We start from the raw sequence: 22,828 nt of genomic DNA, 5'->3' as shown, positions 1-22,828 counted from the left end.
CTTGTTGGTTACTCTTGAGTCCAGTCTCTGTTTCTGCTGACCGTCTCTACCTATCCTGCTTTGACCTATATCAGATGGACAGTAAACATTTCTCCGCTGGTCAGCTACAGAAGTAGTACTTTCAGTGTATTGAAGTTAACAGATTAAAGGTACACCTTGTTGCCCAGCTAACCACCCCCTGAGTCAACTATCATTCCAGCACAAGAGGTTTCGGCATGAGTTGGGTCTCTGTGTTTGTGAAAGGTCAATAGATCCTAAGCTATTATCAGCCTCCTTAGTGTTTCCTTGATAGACCAACATTTTCAGTGAGATCTGTTATTAAGGACAGCAAATACCGGGTCCATAAATTTAGCCACGGCTGCCTCAAGGGCATTGATGAGCATGGCGTATGATTTCTCCTCTCCATCAGAGCCCTTCCTACAGCTATACAGAGACCGCAGTAGACCCTCATGCGGTTGCAGCTTTGGTAATATTTACAGTTTTTTTTAGCATGTCTCGCAGTTGACCGAGCATTGCTTGTAGCGTTTTTTAGTGCGGAGGGGGGGGGGCTCCTGTTCTCATTGCCATTTAATACACATGGATTGGTCAGTAATAACTTAATTGTTCATGGTATGGCATGATGTAGGGACCCCGCTATAGTCCCAGAAATCGGCTTTGTTAAAAGTGGTCGTTAGTGGCCCCCGACCTCTTCTCTACACATTTCAGCTTACTGTTGAGGGCTGTCATTGCATTTGGAAAAAATTGGTAATGATAGCAGTTAATGGGCACTTTAGAGAGGGCAGCATTGTAGACTTCAGCAATGTCACAGGGTTAAGGGAATAAATTGATAAAGGGACCAAGAGGGGGGGCCCAGTCGTGGACAGGCAAAAATGGGCTCCCTCTTGGCCCATTCTTAGTCTGGGCAAGTTCCACGGGCATCCCATGCCGCAGAAGCAGAGCAGCCTTTTTCAAGTGCCCAACCAGCGCTGATATGCTCCTCTCGCCTCCATGCTGCAGGACTTCGGTGGAATATAGTTTGTCCCCCTCTAGGTGTCTCCAATGGCCTCCAGTGGCCGGAACAGTGTAGTGCGCCGTGGTAGCAGAGCAGTCTTTTACAAGTGTCCGAGCAGTGCTGAGATGCTCCCCGCCTCCTGGCTACAGTGATTCTGGGGAATGTAATTGGTCCCCAGTTGCTAAAACACAGCTTCTCACAGTTGTAGAGCTGCCTTTTACAAGCACCCGACTGATGTGGAGCTGCTCCTCCTGCCTCCTTTCTGCAGGTTTTTTTGGGAAATGTAGTTGGTCCCCCTCATGGCGTTTGCAATGGCCTTCAGTGGCCAGAACTCAGCATTCCATGCCGAGGTACCACATCGGCCTTTTGCAAGTGCCCGACTGGTGCTGAGATGCTTTCCTTGTCTCTTTGCTGCGTGGCTTCTGAGGAATTAATTTGGTCCCGCTTGCAGCATCTCCAATAGCCTCCAGTGGTCAGAACACAGCATCCTATAAAGAAATGTATGAAGCTTAATGAGTTTTTATTCCTCCCACGTTAGAAGTGTACTAACTTGATATGCCTGTGGGACTAGTGGGAACTATCTTACAGGAAAAATAGTTATTGTTTTAAAACAAATCAGACCCTCATACTAATTTCTGGTATATAATAAGAATTACAGTGTCTGATACAATCAAATGAGTTAACTTTTTTTTAATTTGCATATTCACCTTTGTAGTTGCTAATGGATTGTATTGTCTTTTCACTACTTGTTCACCTCCACCAGGTTTCCACATGTGACTTTTGTAAGTGTTTTACGGATTTATTGCATTCATCCACAGATTCTTGGGCGTCAGGACGGAGTGGTGCAAGACTGGGTGATAGATGACTGTATTGGCAACTGGTGGAGGCCCAACTTTGAACCCCCGCAGGTGAACTTAACTTTCTTGTAGCTGATATTTGAAATCGGCATTTCCATTGTGGTTGCTGTTAAGTCAGTGCTAAAGCCCACATAATGTTAGCTGGATGAAGGTTCTGTCATATATATTTCACAAGTGCTTTAGTAGTAAATGTGTACACTGTTTACCAGATTGTTTAAGCCTGCGTGATGCCAAGTTTGTATGCTTGTGTTGAGACAAGTGCAAGCAAACTGACATTTGAAATGAGCTTTTTCACTGTAATTTTTTTAGTTTGTGCTGACTTGCAGTTACTTTAGAACAGTGGTCTCCAGCACAATCTGGAATAAGTGCTACCAATATTGGTAGAGCTTTAATAGTGACCACAAGATTGAATTAGTGGCCACCATATGCAGTATTACAATCGGTGATCAACTCAGTGCACTAGGCATGGTAGCCAGCACTGTAATGTAAAAATGTTTTGTCAATGTGGAATGCCTCTACATGTCTAGTTTCTATGTTAAGATACACACACCCCGACACCCACCAATACCTTTTAATTTAGTAGGCTGATCTGCACACAATAAAGCTACTTGCTGGTAGCAGGAAGGTTACCAGTAGCTCACGATCTGCTCGTTGGAGAAGCCTTCTTTAGAATCTCCCTCCGCTGTCCCATGCTGCCTCATTTTCTGGAATGTTTTACCGGGAGTTAACTCTGTGAATCCCCATTTTGATATAACTGGTTAAAGTTTTAGTCTAGTTATACTTCTTATCCTGGTGAAGAGCAATTTGGCAACCTCGTTTCTTTAAATAACTATATTTATATGTGACCCGAGACAGTCTTGATTGTTTTTTGTTTTATGATGAAACATTTAAGATAAAATTAACTACCATTGATTGGTTAAACAAAACCATAACATCACCGGGAATTATACGTTTCAAGGCATCAGGACCATCTGGAAAGTTTAATTTTCTGGTACTTGCCTATCCTCTGAACCTAGGACATTAAGTCCAAGAGCTGCAATTTTTGAGGAGAGGCAGTGGGGTCAATTTTCACCAAGCAACTGTGCCTGCCTTTAGTAGTCATCCAGCCAGAACTGTGGCCTCAGCATAGTCTTTGGAGCCAGTTTTGCGAGAGACAAATCCCTTGCAAGATTTTACACAAGCTGGTTCCAGTGCTCTCTGCTCCATTTCTTGAGTTTTCTGTTCCTGATTATGCTGCCAAGTTTCCACTTTTGCACCCTCTGGTGTGCGTGAGGACCCAAAGAAGCCTTCAAGATTTCCGACCGGTCTTCCAGAGGCAGCTCCATTCCTGGTACTGGCTAACTGTCTCACAAATGCTGTTCTGTATCAGCCAAACCTCTTCCTACACTGAATGACTTGCCACTTGCTCCAATATTGGTACCGGCGCGATCTTCAATGCCACCGGCATGTACTTTGGCTCCGTTACAAAACCACAAATTGCATGAAAAAAATTTCTGTGGTGCGTCGATGGTCTCCTACAGACTGGAAATCGCAGAGCTGTCTGGTTGAGTGTTGTGCGGTCTCCTTAACCTCAAGACATTCTTGTCTTGCATCATAAGTCAGTCAGTTTAGGTCCTAACCAGCAATACGGCCAATATGTGGTAATCCAGCAAAAAGGGTGGCATGGATTTTTATCTTCTGTGTCTGAGGCTGTGGTCTTGGGCTCGGACACACTATATTTGGCTGATTGTGGACCATCTGGCAGCCTCCCCAAACTTGCGGGCTGATGATTTCTGTCTGCGTCATGTTGCTGATAATGAATGGCATCTTCGTCCGGAAGTTGACACAGTGCATCTGAGCAATCTGATGGATCTTTTTGCCACTGACAAGAACATACAATCTCTTTAGTTCTGTTCTGCGCAGTGTAGTTTCCACTGCAAGGAGCCCTGAGGCATGTGGACTGCCTGAGTTAGGATTTTTAACTTCACTTTGCTTTTCCTCCTATTCCTCTGGTACAGAAAAAAATGCATCATATCCATGTTCAGCCGATCTTGACCTTGCCAGACTGGCTACAGGTTGTGTGGTACTTGGATTTTGCTTCTATTGTCCCTATACCCTCCTCTTCTCTCAAGCTAAAATCGTCTTGCAGTGGGAGGGGCTGGCTTTTCGTCTGTGATATTCCATGTACAGCCTGGAGGGCCTCTTGTGGCCCTCCTAGCCTTCACTTACGCCCCCCTGCTAAAAAACAGCAATAGGCTGCTGTTTATGTGAGAGCACTAACATGAAGAAAAATGCTAAATGTTGAACAGGCGTGCTTTTATTTGCACGAAACTGAAGTAAAAGATAGTAAAGCAAATAAGTTGTGTTGCACCACTTTAAGGACACATACATTTTTAAGACAACTTGCAACTACATGTAAACTATGAAAGTCTTTCAAAATTCAGAAAAGTGCATTTCATTAAAATACAGAAGCGTTTCACTTAGTACATCAGATAATATCAATATATTGAAGTATTTTATTTAAATGGTAGTAAAATAAAGGTAGAAACATTCATGTCTTCTCCCACCCTGACAACAATGGCAATAGTGAACTAAGGGGTGAGTTTCAAATGGATCCTCTGGGTGGCCCAGGTTGTTGTTATACATGGGCAACACTATAGTTTATTAAATCAAACACAAGAGAAGGTTTATTACAGCTCATCTCATGAATTCCTGTATTTAAAGGTCCTCTTAATGTGTTCACAAAGAAAAAGGAAGCACAGGTAAATAAAACAAACGCTTCGGATCACACAATTCGGTCAAGTGGGGAAGCCGAATTGATCCCGAGTTTTCTGGTTTCTTTCTTGTGCAATCCCATTTCATTTCAATTCAATAATCGACTTACTTCGTTTTGCACACTAGAGTTTCCCAAAGTAGGAATACATAGTACATACTTCGCTTCCCCTAAATCCACTGAACCCCCATCTTTGTCCCACACCCACCCAGCAGGCATCAATGTGGCCCCTGGGCACACTGCATACTATCTGTCCTGAATTGCTCAGAAGCGGTCGCTCCTCACGCTGCTCCCTGACCAAATATCGGTATCGTAGCGCTATTCTGCCTGACTGCTCACTGACTTTTAAAGCATTTTTGCATCGCTCGCACTGCTTACTGCAACTATTTGTGCACATTAATATCGCAGCGCTATACTGTTAGACTGCTCATTATTAATATTCATTTGTGCATTGATCGCTTTGCCTGCCTAAATTATTGTGCCTGTTTGTACCGGTGCCACTGCCCATTTGATTGCGATTATCAGGTTGTGCCCCAAACTCGTCGTGTTTCGCTTTAGGTTTCACTGCCATTTTGTTATTGTTGTTGTGCCTCCCAGCCCGGCTCTCCACCCCGCTCCCGCCTCCCAGCTGCTCCTCCCTCGCTCCGCCCCCCCTCCACTATCCACTTATGTCAGAGCAACATACGCGCAGTGTCCACGCGCAGCGGACGCGCCACATGCGCGCCGAAGGCGCTCCAAAGGTAAGCCCGTCTACGCCTGTCCACGCCTGGACCGCGCCCAGCGCCAGACCCCCTGCCCCCGTAAAACCCACTCCACCCGCATAACGTACGACGCCGCAACCCTCTCAGCACTTAACCCTGGTCGACCCCCAAACTGCTACCAAGCCGCCCCAGGACACACCCATGGACCCTTCACCTGCCACTCCTGCAAGTTCGACTGCACCAAGACCCACACCAAATCCACAAACTCCAAACAGAGCTCCGACACTAACCACCTGAAGTGCATCCTGCTCAACACCCGCTCGGTCCACAGACATGCCATTGAACTCTGGAACCTACTCGACACCACATCGCCGGACGTCGCCTTTCTTACAGAAACCTGGATGAACGCCTCATCAGCCCCCGACATCGCCATAGCCATCCCGGACGGCTACAAGATCATCCGAAAGGACCGCAACAACCAAACAGGAGGAGGCATCGCCATCGTCCATAAGAACACCATCCGCATCACGACCAGTTCAGACGATACCCTCGCAGCCGCCGAACACCTTCACTTCCAGATCCACACCGACCCCAAGACCACACTCAAAGGAACCCTCAGCTACAGACCACCAGGACCCCGCACACAATTCAGTGAAGACGTCACTGACTTCATCAGCCCACACGCCCTCCCCTCCGAGGACTACATTCTACTGGGAGACCTCAACTTCCACCTGGAAAAGAACGACAGCAACACCATCACCCTTCTGGACAACCTCGCCAATCTCGGACTCAAACAACTTGTTGACACCCCCACCCACTATGCCGGGCACACGCTCGACCCAATCTTCACCTCCAGCAAGCACATCTCCTTCAATCACACCGCAGCTCTCCATTGGACGGACCATGGCTGCGTTCACTTCAACTACAAAAAGACTACGACCCACAACCACCCACAACCAATCCCCCGCAGAAACTGGAACAAAATTACCACCGACCAGCTCTTCACATCGCTTCACCAAAACCCTCCTGCCAAATCATCGGACCCAAACCAAGCAGCCACCAACCTCAAACAATGGATCACCCACAGCGCTGACGAATTAGCACCCTTGAAAAACCATCAAATCAAGCAAGGTAACAAAAAAGCCCCCTGGTTCACTGATGACCTTAAGAAATCCAAGAAGATCTGTCGCACCCTCGAAAGCCTGGCGAAAAAACCCAACCACTGACAACCTGGCCACCTTCAAGAACGCGACCCGCATACACCACCAACTGATCCGATCCACCAAGAAATCCGCATTCAAGGATCGACTCGACAACAGCGCCCACAACAGCAAGGAACTATTCAACATCGTCAAAGAGTTTACCAACCCCACCGCCGGCACCAACGACATCACTCCCTCCCAAGACCCCTCCGACTCTCTAGCCTCGTTCTTCCACAACAAAATCACTGACATACATAACAGCTTTGGAGACCAGTCCACCCCACCCACCTCCGAACTAAAACCCCCCTCCAACAACCTCTGCGCCTGGAACCCAATCACCACTGAAGACACCATCCGCCTGATGAACTCCATCCACTCAGGATCCCCAACCGACCCATGTCCCCACCACATTTTCAACAAAGCAGACTCCATTATCGCACCCCATCTCCGAGACGTCATCAACTGCTCCCTCAACTCCGCTACCTTCCCGGAAAGCTGGAAACATGCCGAACTCAGCGCCCTCCTAAAGAAACCCACAGCAGACCCCACTGTACTTAAGAACTACCGCCCCATTTCGCTCCTCCCATTCCCTGCCAAAGTCATTGAGAAACCGTCAACAGTCAGCTCGCCGCCTTCCTCGAATCCAACAAATCCCTCGACCCTTCACAGTCCGGCTTCCGAGCTAAACACAGCACCGAGACCGTCCTCATCGCAGCAACAGACGACATTCGAACTCTACTGGACAACGGAGAAACAGCCGCCCTCATCCTACTTGACCTCTCCGCAGCCTTCGACACAGTCTGTCATAGCACCCTGATACAACGCCTCAGCAACGTCGGGATACAAGGAAAAGCATTGGACTGGATCATCTCGTTCCTCGCCGGAAGAACCCAAAGAGTCCACCTCCCCCCCTTTTAGATCAGAGGCCACCGAAGTCATCTGCGGCGTACCACAAGGATCATCACTCAGTCCCACCCTCTTCAACGTATACATGAGTCCCCTCGCATCCATCGCGCGCCAACACAACCTCAACATCATCTCCTACGCAGACGACACCCAGCTGATCCTCTCCCTCACCAAAGACCCAAACACCGCCAAAACCAACCTACACGAAGGGATGAACGAAGTCGCCGAGTGGATGAAGAACAGCCGTTTAAAACTGAACTCGGACAAAACGGAAGTCCTCATCTTAGGATCATCCCCTTCCGCCTGGAACGACTCATGTTGGCCACCGGCCCTGGGAAACGCACCCATACCAACGGACCACACACGCAACCTGGGCTTCATCCTGGACTCCTCCCTCTCGATGACCAGACAAGTCAACGCCGTCTCATCATCGTGCTTCAACATCCTACATATGCTCAAAAAAATCTTCCGTTGGATCCCCACCGAAACAAGAAAGACGGTCACCCATGCACTGGTCACAAGCCGACTGGACTACGGAAACACCCTTTACGCCGGAACCACAGCCAAACTACTGCAAAAACTCCAACGCATCCAAAACGCCTCTGCCAGACTCATCCTAGACATCCCCCGCCAAGCTCACATTTCCGGTCACCCGAAAGACCTCCACCGGCTCCCCGTCAACAAGAGAATAACGTTCCGTCTCCTCACACACGCACACAAAGCCCTCTACGACCTAGGACCCGAATACCTCAACACGCGCCTGTCCTTTTACACCCCCACCCGCCAACTACGATCATCCAATCAAGCCCTCGCCGCAATTCCACGCATCCATAGATCCACCATGGGAGGAAGATCCTTCTCCTACTTAGCGGCCAAGACCTGAAATTCTCTCCCCACCTACCTCCGCCTTACACAGAACCACCTCTCCTTCAGAAAACAACTAAAAACTTGGATATTCGATAAGTAGAGTACCCCCCTCCCTCCCTCAAGCGCCTTGAGACCCTCTGGGTGAGTAGTGCGCTATACAAATTTTTAAACTTAAACTTTGTGGCCCTTAAGGAAATGTTTGTGAGCACCCATGTTCTAAAGCATGGGTTCTCTAAAACATTTTCCCAGGTTTGGTCTGTATGTGACAGAGGGCTGCATTAATGTCAGCACTGTGGCAGTCGGGGATTTCGGTAGGGTTTGGAGTGTTGCTCGTAAGGTGGGTGTAGGGGGAGCGCAGCATATTCATCTAGTGGCTGAATTGCATAAGGTGAAACCAGAAAACTGGAGATGAATGCTGGCTTAACCAAGTTTTATTTTACTTTCCGTCATTTATCTCTATTAACACATATAAGAGGTCCTCAAAATACATAACTTCAGGATGTGCACTGTACAAAACAGTCTCCTGTGTTTGATTTAATAAACAGTGATGTTGTTCATGTATAATGGGAGCCCATGCCACGCAAAGAGTGCACATGACAACTGACTTGACTCTTAGTTCACAGTTGGCATTGTTGTCAGGGTGGGGAGAATACTACCACTACTAATAGCTCTCAATACACTGATCTAATCTGATGTGCTAGAGTGAAACGGTTCTGCATGTTAATGAAATTCTTTTTCAATTTTTAGACTTCTTGATACTTTTACACTTTTGCTGCATGATTACTTTAAAAATGAAGGTATTCCTAAAGTTGGCAGTTCAGGCTGGACTGTTCCCATGAGGAACAGAGTCAAGACTGATTTGTATATGGCGGGGTTTGAACTGGGGTGGCGAAGTGAGCTAAAGAACGCTGATGGATTCAACCCAGATCTGTGACTGGGGGTGAGTGTCTGAATTGTTTCAGCGCTCCATCCATCATCTCCTTGTGTTTGCTGTGTATCCAATTTTAACATGTTCTAAGGGGTCAGAGCACATGCGCTGAGGCCAGGTTTAGCAGTACCTTAAAACCTGCATCATTAGTCTGGGAAAAATGGGTGTGATCCCACAAAAGAGGTGCCATTTTCCTGCAACAACCTCACCCCAAAAATATGGGCGCAGCTGACATCAGTTAGGAGGCAAATCCACACTGCAGAATACAATAAACGTAACTACATCCTGACTGGAGTGGGAATGTACTTTCATAAGTGAGGCAATAAAGCAAGAGAAATAGTTTCTCCTTAACAGACTGAGGGGAAAAGGGTGAAAAACTATAACCGGATAATTAGGAAAAAGTGTGATACAGGAAACAGACATGGGCAAATTGTAAAGGCTTGCAAAGGATTATTCACAGCTTCCAAAACAGATGTGAACGTTTTTTTTCTTTTCATATTTACACTCTGTTACCCTTCCCACTGTGCCGTCTCATGAGGACAAACATCTGAACTAATATTTCACTGTAGCTGAAATTCAAGCCTCAGAGTGGCCAAATCCCCAGTCCCTGATGGCTACACATTTTATGAGCAGTTTGCACCTCTTGTAGCTCTGATGTTAACAGAAATTTACAGTGATATGCGCCACTCACTCACCGGTTCCATGGCTGAAGCAACCAATCTCCTTACTAGCTAAATCTGTCAGACTCCACTTATTTTGCATACTATCGCCTGATCTCCCTGTTGAATGTCCACTCCAAAGTATTGGTGAACCATCTGGAGGTGGTTCTGCTGTTTGTGATGCACACTGGCCAGACAGGCTTTTATCCGGTGAGATAGACTGCTGACCGAACTAAAAAAGCCTCCCAATTATTACACCTAGCCCGGTAATGCCGTAAAACAACAGTGCTACGATCACTAGGCGTAGAAAAAGTGTTTGACCGGGTATGTTTGGACATGAGGTCTGCAAACCTACACAGAGCAGGGATGGGTTCCAGAATTAGGCGCTTGGGTCAACGCACTGTGTACCTCGCCAAGGGCCAGAATATATGAGTAAATGGCAAGGCAACCCCTTGGAGATTCAAAAGGGCACAAGCCTAGTGCCCACTCTCCCCTACGCTTTTTGTCTCAACCTGGAACAACTATTGCAAGCAAATAAGAGCAGCGCTAATGTAATTTTGCCCATCATGCACAAGGACAAGAAAACATCTAAAATTCTATATATGGGGCACTGTCTTGCCTGTGTGTAATAGAGCAAGGCCCGACCTTCTGGAGGCAGTGTATGAAACCTGCTACAATTTTGCATGCACTATGGGTATGCCCGAAACTCGATGATGTCTGGTGAGCGGTACTGAGTACTATATCCCATATTGAAGGTGGCGACAAAGCAGCTACCCTGCATCCATAATCCAATACATCATATTAACGAATATCTATCTGTTACACTGTGTCAACGGAAAGCATATTTCCCAATTAGCTGCTAGGCAAACAGTACTTGGATTTTGGGGTAGCACATTATCACTGACCGCAGAACTATGGATACAGCGTCTTTGGCATTTGCTTGCACTTTTGAAAATAACATGAACTAAAAGGAGGGCCACCCTGATTTGATATGTCAGATCTCGTTTTGAAGTACTTGAATAATGAGAACTACCTGGGTAGACTCCATGGCACGGGTCTGCTAGACCTTGAGGAATGTATGCCAGCAAAGTTGTACTCCTTATCATAAGTTGTGTTTGGGGTGCGGGATGAGATCCAAACAGACTGAGTCCCAAGCATTGGTCATGACTGGGGTGTGGGGTAGACTTCAGGGTAGGTGTTGGGAGTGAGAGGTAGTGGGGAGGGGGCATCCGGTGTGTGGTTTTTTTAGTTGAAAAAGAAAAAAAGTAACTGACTCATTACCTTGCCAAGAAATCACAGAATTATGTGTCCACACAGAACTGGTATTTTACTTAGCTATACCTATGTTTCAATAAACCATACTTAGGCAATGACTTTTAATACTCAAGAAAATGTACTACCATTCTTGTTCAAAAATTATATTAACATAATTATTTTTGAGAGTGCCTAAGCCTTACATTTCGTATTGCACCCTTCTTGTTTTCTTCTAGGCCATTGTTTCCATTTAAGATAAGTATGCCGGTCTCAAGTTCTGCATTAGCAAAGCCAAATAATAAATATTGAAACCTAAAGTTTGAAGGATTATTTCCATTCACCAAGAGCATTGTTGAATCACTGGCCACCGGGAAATAGTGTTGTGAAAATAGTTTCTTTTTTTCAGTTCATATGGTTTACTTAATCCATACGTTATTCAGGACTAGAAATAAGAGAAATATGAAAATCATTCACCTTCACAAAGGCAGCAAATGTAGAGCCAAAGAAGTTACTGCTTAAATGGAATACAACAGTTGGAAACTGGGGGCAGCGAACATGGGTAGAAATGGGAACTGGGGTAGAGAGGGAGATTGAACAAGCATTGGCTCGTTAAGAATGAGGAGATTCATAGTATGCTTAGGTTTTGGAAATGTACCATTTGAAATGGAAGGATTACACCAGGTATCAAGTTAATAGAAACATTGAGGGTTGACTGTTTTTATGCTGCTGAGGTCATTCTCAAGTGCACTCACATCCTTACTCTGAGCTTTGGTGGTATATTTGGAATATAGATCACATTCTTTAGAATTGCCCAGAAAAGGCTCACCATTTGCTCTGTTGATAAACCGTAAAGGGATTTAGTTTCAATATTTATTTTTCAGGAGTAGTGTTTTAATTCCCCAGCTTAACCAGGGACAATTACTGTTTCCTGTTACTTAAGGAGAGATTTCTGGTGTCTAAGGAGAAACTTATAATTTTATTTAGGGTTATGTAGGATTGGTACAGCTTTGCAGACTTTGGGTAGAGGAAACATTCCCTGTATCTGCATATCTTAGAACTGGTGTACTGACGGGGAAGCCTAAAAGTCAGCATGCTTGTGTGGCTGCTGCAAGAAATGTTGAAATTCCAAGCTCCATATTCGAATCCTAGCCAATTGTTTCAGCAGGTTATCCTGCGGAGGTATATGAAAGAAGTAAAAAATAAATTGGATTAGATGTTATTCAGCAAGCTAGATAATTAACCTTTTGTTTATCAATAGCACTTGCACTATATAATTTCTTGACTTTCAAATGATAAGCTTACATAACTTTTTCTTGGTTTTGTTTTCAGTATCCCTATATTCCAGCTCATATAACCAAGCCTAAAGAGCACAAAAAACTATTTTTGGTTCAGCTCCAGGAAAAAGGTACGTTTTATCTGAAACCGCTTTTCTAGTGTTGAGAGTCTGTTATAATAAATTTCCATTTCCATGTTATTCAAGTGATTAATGCTCCTTGATGAGTGATTGTTTTAAGGGCTGGTCATTACTGCAACACTAAGGGGCTGATTACGATGCCATAGTAAACGGCTCCAACCCCTTGTCGGAGCTGTTCCTATGGCATCGTAATAAGCTGTTCGGAATAATTTCCGCCCGACCCTTTTGGGTGGAGTCTGTCGGAAATTAGTACGAACTGGATTCCGAATGGCTTCCGATGGGCTCGGAGAGTCCGTCTGCCATTCAGAAAGCCTCCAGTAATTCCAAGGGTGGCTCTTTACACATGAGGGATTACAAAGTCTGATTTTGGCAGCCTTTCTGTGCCTGCCTTTCCGACACAGAAAGGCTGTAGTTATGGGCATCGTACTTCAATAATCTGGATTTTTAGATTGAATGGAACACTGAATCTGAAGGTTATTGTTAGGAGTGTGCTAAATTTTCAAATCTGTAATTTTGTGCTATATTTTAGCTTGAAATGCACCCTCAAGTCCGGTTTTGACGTAGGAATGCGTTCCATGCAAACAAAAATGGAAAAAATCAGAAGAACCGCCACTCGTGTTCTATTGATCCTGTGCTATTGCATAATTTTTTTTTTTAAACTTTGTCAAATTGTACAAACAACGAAACCCCCCCCCCCCCCCCCCCCCCCCCCACACACACACACACACACAATTGGCATCAAAACAGCACGTACACACATCGACTGACTCAGTAAGGCACTGTTTGTTGACTTGAGGCCACACCGAGACACATAATTACCCAGAAGACATAGGAGAATAACATACAAAAGCTAGCATCCTGTGAGTACTGGACCAGTCCCTACACTAAACCCTACATCAGCTGTACTTCAGGGGGCTTCCCCGGCTTCCTCCTCAGATCCCAAACCCTGCGGCGAGAATAACTCTCACTGAAGTGTGTCCCTGGACCCCTATTGTGACACACATGGCTCGCCAGGCCAGCAGGTCCTCTTGTAACTTCTCGTCCCTCCTGCAGCTCTGCATATGTGTCTCCTCCACTAGGGACCATTCCCGCACATCCCTGAGCCACGTGAGAATCTCCGGGGCCCTCTGGCCCATCCAAGTGATAGCCACCCTACGTCTGGCCAGCACCAGCATCAATTGCATCAATCTGTTGGACAGCTTACGTTTCTTTGGCCGAGGTACCAGCGCTTACAGGCAGTGCAAAGGTGTCAATGTAATACGGAGCCCCGTTGTGGCCAGTATGTGTTCCACTACGCTCACCCAAAAACTCTGGAATAGTGGGCAGTCCCAAGCCAAGTGCAGGAACCCCGCCCCCCCTGCGCCACATCTGGGACAATCATCCCTCCTGTCTGGGGAATAATGCTTCAATAAGATCGGAGTGAGATAGGTGCGGTGCAGAAAATTAAAATGTATCAATTTAAAGCACGCATTACAAGATACCTTCTTTGTAAGGGCCCCTATTCGCTTCCGCTGTCCCTGGTCCAGTGGGGCGCCCAAGTCTGCTTCCCAGGTCGCCCACGCTGGTGGCACCGGCAGAGCAGAGTCCCGACGCATGGTCGCATATAGCAGGGAAATAAGTTTACGTCCCCTGCCACAAGACAGCAGAATATCCAAGGCGTGAGTCGTCGGGGGGACCTCTGGATACCGAGCCCAAAGCGACTGCACAACATCACGCAGCCCCCGGTAATGCAGGTACTGCCCTCTACAAAGGCCTCCTCCGCTTGTTCGTAGGTCAAAAAGGTCTCAGCTGGATATTGGTCGGCCAGGGACTCACAGCCCCCCTTCTGCCAGGCCTGAAAGGACATATGTTCCATTGTCACCATGGGCGCCAGGATCCAAAGCGGCAGGTCCCTGTGGAAGGGCGCCGTCTGCAGCACCCTCTCAACGAAGCGGTGCCAAATGCTCGCCGCATGTCTCGCGACGTAGGGCAAAGTCTCGCTTACCCCGCATCAACGCCACCCGAAGCTCTTGTACCGTCGCTCTGCCCGCCAATAGCTGCATCACCCAAACGTCCGCATCCGCAAACCATCTGGCAGCTGGTAGCAGCTGCGCAGCATAATAGTACAAGTCAAAGCGCGGGTCCTCCAGGCCTCGCTCTTCGTAGGAGCGCACCACTGTATGAAGGGCAACTCTACTACGCCGGTCCGCCCAGATTAGGGACGTAAGAAGCATGTTCAGAGGCCGAAAGACCCTAGGGGGAAGAGGACATAGCGTGTTTTGTAGTATACAAAGTGTCCTAGGCAGCATCACCATCTTGGCGACGGCCAGCCGACCCATGAGAGTTAATGGGAGGGTGTTCCAGAAGGACACAGAGCGCTGCAGGGACTTAATCACCCTATCAATATTGCAGGCCAGTGAACGCGCCTCCGTTGATGCCACATGGACCCCTAAATAGCGAAAACTATCTATCTGTTTCCCAACAAAGCCCGAGGCACCATTTCCAGCCCGGACAACGGATAAATCAGGGACTTGTGTCTGTTAAGTCTTAGTCCCGACGCATCCCCGAACCGATCCAACTGACGGAGCAACACAGGGAGCGCCTCCCTCGGGGCCCTCTGATAAAACCAGGCATCATCTGCATACAGGGAGACAATATTACATATGTGCCCCACTTGTATGCCCCACTGCGACATCTCCAGTCTGATCCGGACGGCTAAAGGCTCTATTGCTAGAGCAAAGAGTAGTGGCGAGAGAGGACACCCCTGTCGTGTACCCCGTCCCAGCTGCCACTCCTCCGAACGGACCGTTCCCAATTGTACCCGAGCCCAGGGGGAGTTATACAAGATACGGATCCAACGGCAAAAGTTGGGGCCCAAACCCATCACTCTGGGAACTTCTTGCAAATAACCCCAGTCTACTGTATCAAACGCCTTGGCAAGGTCAATGGACACGAGCACCATCTGATCTTCCAACCCCTGCTGGTTCAAGCGCCGTAGGTTCATGGCGGTGTTATGCCCTGGAATAAAACCGCATTGGTCTGGATGGACCAACTGCGCCATATGCGGTGCCAGCCGGGTGGCCAATAACTTAGAATTATCACGTCTGTATTGATCATGGTGATTGGGCGATACGCGGAAGGGTCGAGCTTGTCCGCCCCCCCTCCCCCGGTTTAAGGATCATGCTAATCTCCCTACTGGACATGCTCCGCGGGAGAGACCCGGTCTCAAAGACTTCGGCAAAGACCTGCACCAGGAGACGCGATAACGTGTCTCTGAACAGGTGATAAAACTCAGGCAGGAATCCATCACTTCCCGGCGAGTTCGCGAGTGACAGGCGGGCCAGGGCTGCCCGCACCTCACCCACCGTTAGTGCGAGATCCCATTCCTCTTGGTCCGCTGCAGAAAAAAAGAACAACCCCCCCCCCACCCACTCAGCTCCCCGCAAGGCCGACAATGGGTCATAATTACTCCGGCCACTACAGTGAAGGAGTCCATCGTGCGTCCAACCCCACTCTCCCTAACACGCTACCCCCATCCCATAAACCCATAACTAATTATAGCCTCCCTCCAATCAGTAGCCCCCTTACTGTCCGACATCGGTCAACCACTATGCCCAGAGTCCAGCAAGCCATGCAGTGCCAGTTCCTCTCCTCACAATAGTTCGTCCGACACCTGCCCCTGCGCTTCAGCTGTCTCCGGGATCGTAGCCCTGGTAGGGGAAACAACCTCTGTGGTGGGCTGCAATGTGTCCGGCACAAGAACCTCCCCCGGAGAGGGAGACTTAGATGTCGCTGGCAAACGGTCAGACTCCATCAGATCCAGGCGGAGGGATCCATCCTCTCCCACCGTGAAACGGTTGCCCTCATCCGTACGGGACCAACGCCGTCGCCTCCTGTTACGCCTCCTTTGCGTTTTTTCCCCCCCCATTTGCTGAGGGCACCTCCCCACTCTCCTGGAGGGAGGGCATCCCCCCCTAATCTCGAGCCACCCCCAGACCTCCTCTGGGGCTTCGAAGAAGTGCGCCTTTCCCTGGGAAATAACCTTTAGTTTAGCCGGGTAGAGCAGCATATACTGTAGTTGCATCTCCCGGAGTTTTTGTTTGACTGCCAGGAAGGACTTCCGCTGCTCCTGGACCAATTGGGTGTAGTCCGGGAAGATGGATACCTTTGCATTTTCAAACATGAGATCCGCAGACTCCCTTGCCGCTCTAAGGATGCAGTCTCTGTCACGGTAGTTAAGGATCTTGGCAATGAGGGCCCGCGGCGGGGCTCCGGGCCTCGGCGGTGGAACCAACACTCTAAGGGCTCGTTCAATCACAAATACGTCTGGCAGACCTCCAGGGCACAATACCGTACGAATCCAGTGCTCTAGAAAACGTTCCGGGTTGCATGCCTCCGCCCGTTCCGGAATACCCAGTACTCTTATGTTACTGCGGCGCGCTCTCCCTTCCGCATCCTATGCTCTCCTCTCAAGCGCCCACTTCGTGGTAGTAAGTTGCGAGTCTGTTTTTGTGAGGGACGCCACCTCCGCATCCGCAACCTTGTCGGCCACTTTACGCAGGTTTCGTAAGAGATTCACGTCGATGGACAAAGTCTCAATTTGACGCTCCAAGGCCGAGGAGTTTCACATAACAAGCGTGAAACAAAATTCCTAATATTTCAAATGGATCGGTGTAATGTGAATTTCTTCCAAGCTTAGTTACTTTTTCCCCACCGATAAAGGCCTACTAAAGTAGATGTGTATCTGAAGACCTTTTTATTTTTTACTTTCAAGTAGTACAATGCTAGCTTCTTATGTCAAAATAAATGAAGTTTTGTAAAATAAAACCTTTTCCTTATCTAAACTGTGTCTTCATGGCCAAAAATAAAATGTCATGTTTTCCGTTTTAGCTTTGTTTGCCGTTCCAAAGAACTACAAGTTGGTAGCTGCGCCATTATTTGAACTATATGACAATTCACCAGGTTATGGACCAATCATTTCCAGTCTTCCTCAGCTTTTAAGCAGGTATTGCATCGAAATTGTTTTTAAAACCTTTCTACACTGTCAACGTGTAGGGCTACGTTTCTAAGAGCTTTTGCGTTTTGTTTTTTATGTGACTCACTGTTCTGATAATTTGTGATGTGCTTGAACTCTTCAGGTCACAAGCTAACTGTCAACCTAATATTCCCTTATCGGGCCTTACTTTCCTATTAGAATGCACATTGAATGATCAACTGCTATGAATGCTTTTCATGTTTATTTTTATATTATTGTAACCTTCCCTCGTTTTCTTTCATTTTTCCATTGTTTGTGCTTTTGTTAACAACTAGCAACAAATTCCTGATGAAAGAACCTGGGCATCCATGAACAGGAAGACTGATTATGATACCTTATTGGCCTAGCACCCCCAATATGTTATCTGATACCATTCTGTACAAACTAGTTGTTTTAAAATTGTTTTTCAAATAAAAACATTTAAAATCTAAGACTTTGGGAAAAGCTTTTTAGTCTGCCAAACTGTTAGCACATGATACATCAAAATATGAAAATTTTGTAATGTAGGCTACATGAAAAAGAGCAGTGTAAAGTGGAATTTGACTGTGCCTTTACTGTTCATCTGCTGTTATCCGTTTGTAAATTTGTATTTGTTTGTCAGTGTACTGGAGTACAATGCATCAATGCCTTTTCTTCTATTGTGAGGACTATTTTCCTGCTGCTGAGCAAATAAAATGCACCTTTAGAAATGCAATCTTAAATTATTGATTTCTAAACTATTTTATATGCAGGCTGGAAAATCTGGTTTCTGCATAAAAATGCCCTGTAAATCAAGAATGCACATCCCTGTAACTATTAGACGTATTACAGAAAAGTTTGTTAGTTTATTGTTTGATAATATTTTTCTGTCTAGTTGCAAAGGTGACTAGGAATTTCTGGTTCAATTTTTATTATACCCCTATCAAAGTTATTCCGATGATGATTGTTTCTTGGTGATTGTGAAAATCGGGCATTGTGCACCTTCCCATCCTGATGTTTGTATGTATATATGTACGTATTTTTGCTGTTAAATTTCGGGCGAACCTATGTTTATGACTCCTTCCCTTTTATGTCTAGGTTCAATTTTATTTACAACTGAATGCTACTGCTGCCTGCATGAAGACATGGTGAAAGAAGCAGTCTCTGTGAGCACAGCTTTAAAATGTAGAGAACCAATGTTGGCAGAAGGATTTTTTAATTTGAGTAATTTTTTATTTTTTCTCTGTGGCGGCTAAACTTTCTACCATTGGAATAGCCTGGTGAATCGTCGGAGCTGTTCTAGTTGGTAGGAATGAGAATGTTTGTTTTTTAAATACTTTTCATTGTGGTAGTCATCAATTTTTTCGTACAATATTAAAAAAAAAAGACTGTTTCTATTGGTGTGGATTTTTTCATCATCTATTTTAACTTGTTCTAAAGTTAAACCCTATACAGAAAGAAGGTGCATTAATGCTCAAGGCCATTCAGAGGTTATGTTATGTTATGAGAAATATGTATGGCCTCTGCAGTATATGCTTACCTTGTTAATGATCCAATACTCTTCTAAGTCTATGAAATGCTGCAAAGTGTCTGAGCTGTGGGAAGCACCCTTGAGTAGCTGTATGGAAATCCTCATTGTGATGTCTTTTCCATACTGGATGCATTACTTATTTAATTTTGTCATCTGTGTATAACAGAACATGAACGTTCAATAGGACCCTTATGCCTGTGAAAATAGTGTATTCCAAAGTTTTATGGTACTATTTTTTTGTAGCTGGGGTCATACGCATGTGCAGAAATAGGAGTAAGCTCTTAGCGCAGCACATTGTGGTGGTGTTTACATACAATCCAATATCCATGACGCTGTATCATAGTTATTTTAATTGGTTGTTGTAGGTTTGCTTACTTGGCTGAAGAGATATGATCTTTGTGGTGCCCTTATAATTCTAGGTCTGGATGAGCTGGAGAGCTGGCATATACACATCTCAGATGTTATAACTCAGCGTGAGGTTCTTAACCCAATCCTGGACCTTGGAGCTTAGCCTTCTACCTCACCTCACGGCTACCTTTCTCTTTACGAGTAAAGGGGCTGCCAGTGTGAATTTGCTGAAATACTTCTGGGCATCCTTAAACCATCCCAGAAGTGTTTCTAGCAGGGTCAGCCTTATCACTACACCGGTCACCTTCCCAGCTCATGTTTTACATCTGACCATTAGTCTCTAATGGGCAGGCCTCCCAAGCTAAATGCATAACATCTGCTTCAGAAGATTTACATATCTTTCACTCAGTGGGATAGTCCAGGCCCATGTTCTTGAATCCAAGTGGAATATAACATGTGTAAATATGTATATTGAATTAGTCTGTGCCTGCATTTCAGCGATACTTCCTTATTCTGCAGATAACAAAATGGCCACTGCATCTCGTACTTCAAACCACTAGCCCACTTCCCAGTTGTTACTTAGGCTCGTGGGTCCTTCTTGTATTTTATCTACACTATATTTTACATGTATTTGATTAGTCATGCAGGTGTTTGAGTAGTCAGTTAGCATAGTTATTAGCTGCCATTCAGTCGTTTCTGGGTGTGTTGGATACAACTTGGCCGCAGTACCTTGCAGTCTGTAGTACATGAATAAACCCAGGAGGTGAGTGATGTCCTGTTTTTGTAGCTCTGTAAAGTGATGAATTTTCATATATTCCCCCTATTTTATATATCTGCCTACTGTGTAGTTGTATTGTTGTAAGTTCCAATAATAGCGGAATAGTCTGATTGTTCTACAGCTGAAGAAGCAGTTTATTTATCCACCTCCCCGAGGTCTGCTAGCGTATGCTCAGCCAAGTATGTGCTAGCTACATTATTGATCTGTTAGTGGCCTTCTTAACTTCTCATCCAGTACAGTTTAAAGGTGAACAGTGTTTTACTGTCTATTCCCATATCTAGATAAGGTACTCTGCCATAAATATGGAACCAGTGGTATACATGTTGAGCCTGTGCAACTAAACTGTTTTCTCCAATATTATGCACTGCAAAAACCACTCGCTTTGTATGGCCAGTTAGTTTTTGCCATACATGAATTCAGTTGGTTTAAGATTTTTGTGTCAAGGGCAATCAGGACACTTCAGAAGACTTAAAACTGTTTTAGTAGTGCTACCATTTTCATAAGTGATGTATGCCCCGCCATTGCTAGTGACATCCATCTCTCTTGGTATGAAACTGTGCTTGAATTTTGGATTTTTTTAACAACCAGCTAAATATCGCTTATGTCATTAGTAAATTCGGATAAGCTTCAATGAGGTTGATACTCCTTACTCCTGCTCAGTCTCACTAGCCGTGTTTCTCGATACTGCTAAAAATGTTAATACATTCTCAAGAAAAAGCTTGAGTGTGCTCACATCTGCTCAGTCAGTCAAGTTCAGTTAGTGCATCCTGACATCTGGGAGCTCAATCTAGCAATATGATACCTCAAGTCTTAGATTTGGGTATCTTCAACTTTCTGAAGAAATTATTGAAATACTCAAAAAGGCTTAAAACCAGACCACTCAAGCATATTATGCAGTTAATTGGAAAGCTTTTGTCCCATTACTGTCGTAATTTAAACTTTAAGCCCGTAACAGTCACAATACAAACTATCATGTTACTTTTTGATCCATCTATTAAAGGTAGGGATTGCCTACTCTTCAGTACATTCATACACTAAGCTGTTTATAGCTACCTGTTTGAAGAACAGCTAATATCAGTCCAGCTTTAAGATTCATATTGTCAAAAGCTTTACCAGGACATAAAAAGGGTAATACTCTCTAAACTACCGCCTGTCACTTAATGGCCATTATGTACTGTTTAAGTCTATCAGGAAAACCAAGCAACTAATTGTTGCTTTGGTCCACATACACTTAGCAAGCCTCTATCAGGAAAAACCAAGCAATTAATTGTTGCGTCGGTCCACATACACTCAAGCAAGCCTTTATCAGTAAAACCAAGCAACTAATTGTTGCGTTGGTCCACATACCCAAGCAAGCCTCTATCAGTAAAGCCAAGCAACTAATTGTTGCGTTGGTCCACATACTTAAGCAAGCCTCTATCAGTAAAACCAAGCAATGAATTGTTGCATTGGTCCACACACACTCAAGCAAGCCTCTATCAGTAAAGCCAAGCAACTAATTGTTGCGTTGGTCCACATACTTAAGCAAGCCTCTATCAGTAAAACCAAGCAACGAATTGTTGCATTGGTCCACACACACTCAAGCAAGCCTCTATCAGTAAAGCCAAGCAACTAATTGTTGCGTTGGTCCACATACTTAAGCAAGCCTCTATCAGTAAAACCAAGCAACTAATTGTTGCGTTGGTCCACATACACTCAAGCAAGCCTCTATCAGTAAAACCAAGCAACTAATTGTTGCGTTGGTCCACATACACTCAAGCAAGCCTCTATCAGTAAAGCCAAGCAACTAATTGTTGCGTTGGTCCACATACACTTAAGCAAGCCTTTTTGTAGAGCTTGTCTTCTAAGAAGCACTCAGATCTGTTATGCCAAAGGTAACCTTATGTTGAACACTAATCCTAGAGGACGTTCTACTCGTATAAAAGCTGCTACAGTGTCCTTCCTGGGGAGCATTTCACTAGCAAACATTTGCAACGCTGCTACTTGGTTGTTTAGCCACCCATACTAAAAACCACTGTGTGGACATTCATGCATGACAAGAAGCACAAGTTAGACAAACTTACAACATTGTTTCATACATCTCCTATTGCTCGCAAGCCACTGTTCAAGTCGATTGATATTGCTTTTCCGACTATACATAGAACGTGACCTACATGGGTAGCTCGTGAAAATGGAAAACGTTACTTGTAACAATCTGTTTGCCGCCTGTGGTGCTGTAGATTCACATGTGCCCTGCCTGCATGCCCAGACGGAAGCACACTCTAGTTTATCGTGTAATTATTAAGTTAAAGTAACATGCTCATTTTATGTTTCTTTTCTAGTTCATAGACATCATAACGCTTTGCATCTCAACACTAGCACTTACCCGTGGGGGGAAAAGCACAATCTAAGTTTCAGTGTGTCCTGGTGCAGTGGGGGTGGTATCACAAGTCATTTCCAAATTGAAAGTCGCTCATTCTATCCCAAGAATTGATGACCGCATTGCACACAGCACTACAAGCTATATATACACCCATGCCCAGTGGAAGGCGTCAGCCCGAAACGCATCAGTCACTTTATTTGTAATTATGTTTCTTTTGTGAACATCTTGGAAGTCGCACATGAAAAATAAAGGAAGAAAAATTGGAACAATACCTCTCGGATTCTGGTATTCCATGCTGTGCCGCTG

The 22,828-nt window shown here is 45.5% G+C and overlaps 1 protein-coding gene across 2 annotated transcripts in view; it reads left to right on the top strand.

Annotated features, from left to right (window-relative positions):
- The window catches only part of NUDT21 (nudix hydrolase 21), a 74,298-nt gene extending 55,402 nt beyond the window's left edge, over positions 1 to 18,896 (top strand). The window contains exons 4-7 of one of the 2 annotated variants that reach the window (XM_078671589.1): positions 1,810 to 1,899; positions 12,447 to 12,522; positions 17,401 to 17,515; positions 17,821 to 18,896. In XM_078671589.1, coding sequence (XP_078527715.1) covers positions 1,810 to 1,899; positions 12,447 to 12,522; positions 17,401 to 17,515; positions 17,821 to 17,857 — 318 coding nt within the window. In that variant the 3' untranslated portion in view covers positions 17,858 to 18,896. The remainder of the gene's footprint in view (positions 1 to 1,809; positions 1,900 to 12,446; positions 12,523 to 17,400; positions 17,516 to 17,820) is intronic. The other variant, XM_078671590.1, reaches the window with a different exon arrangement.
- The last annotated feature ends 3,932 nt before the right edge of the window (positions 18,897 to 22,828 follow it).

This window comes from Lissotriton helveticus, chromosome 12, assembly GCF_964261635.1.
Source record: "Lissotriton helveticus chromosome 12, aLisHel1.1, whole genome shotgun sequence".
NCBI classification, from domain to species: domain Eukaryota; kingdom Metazoa; phylum Chordata; class Amphibia; order Caudata; family Salamandridae; genus Lissotriton; species Lissotriton helveticus.
This window is presented reverse-complemented; position numbering and strand designations above follow the sequence as displayed.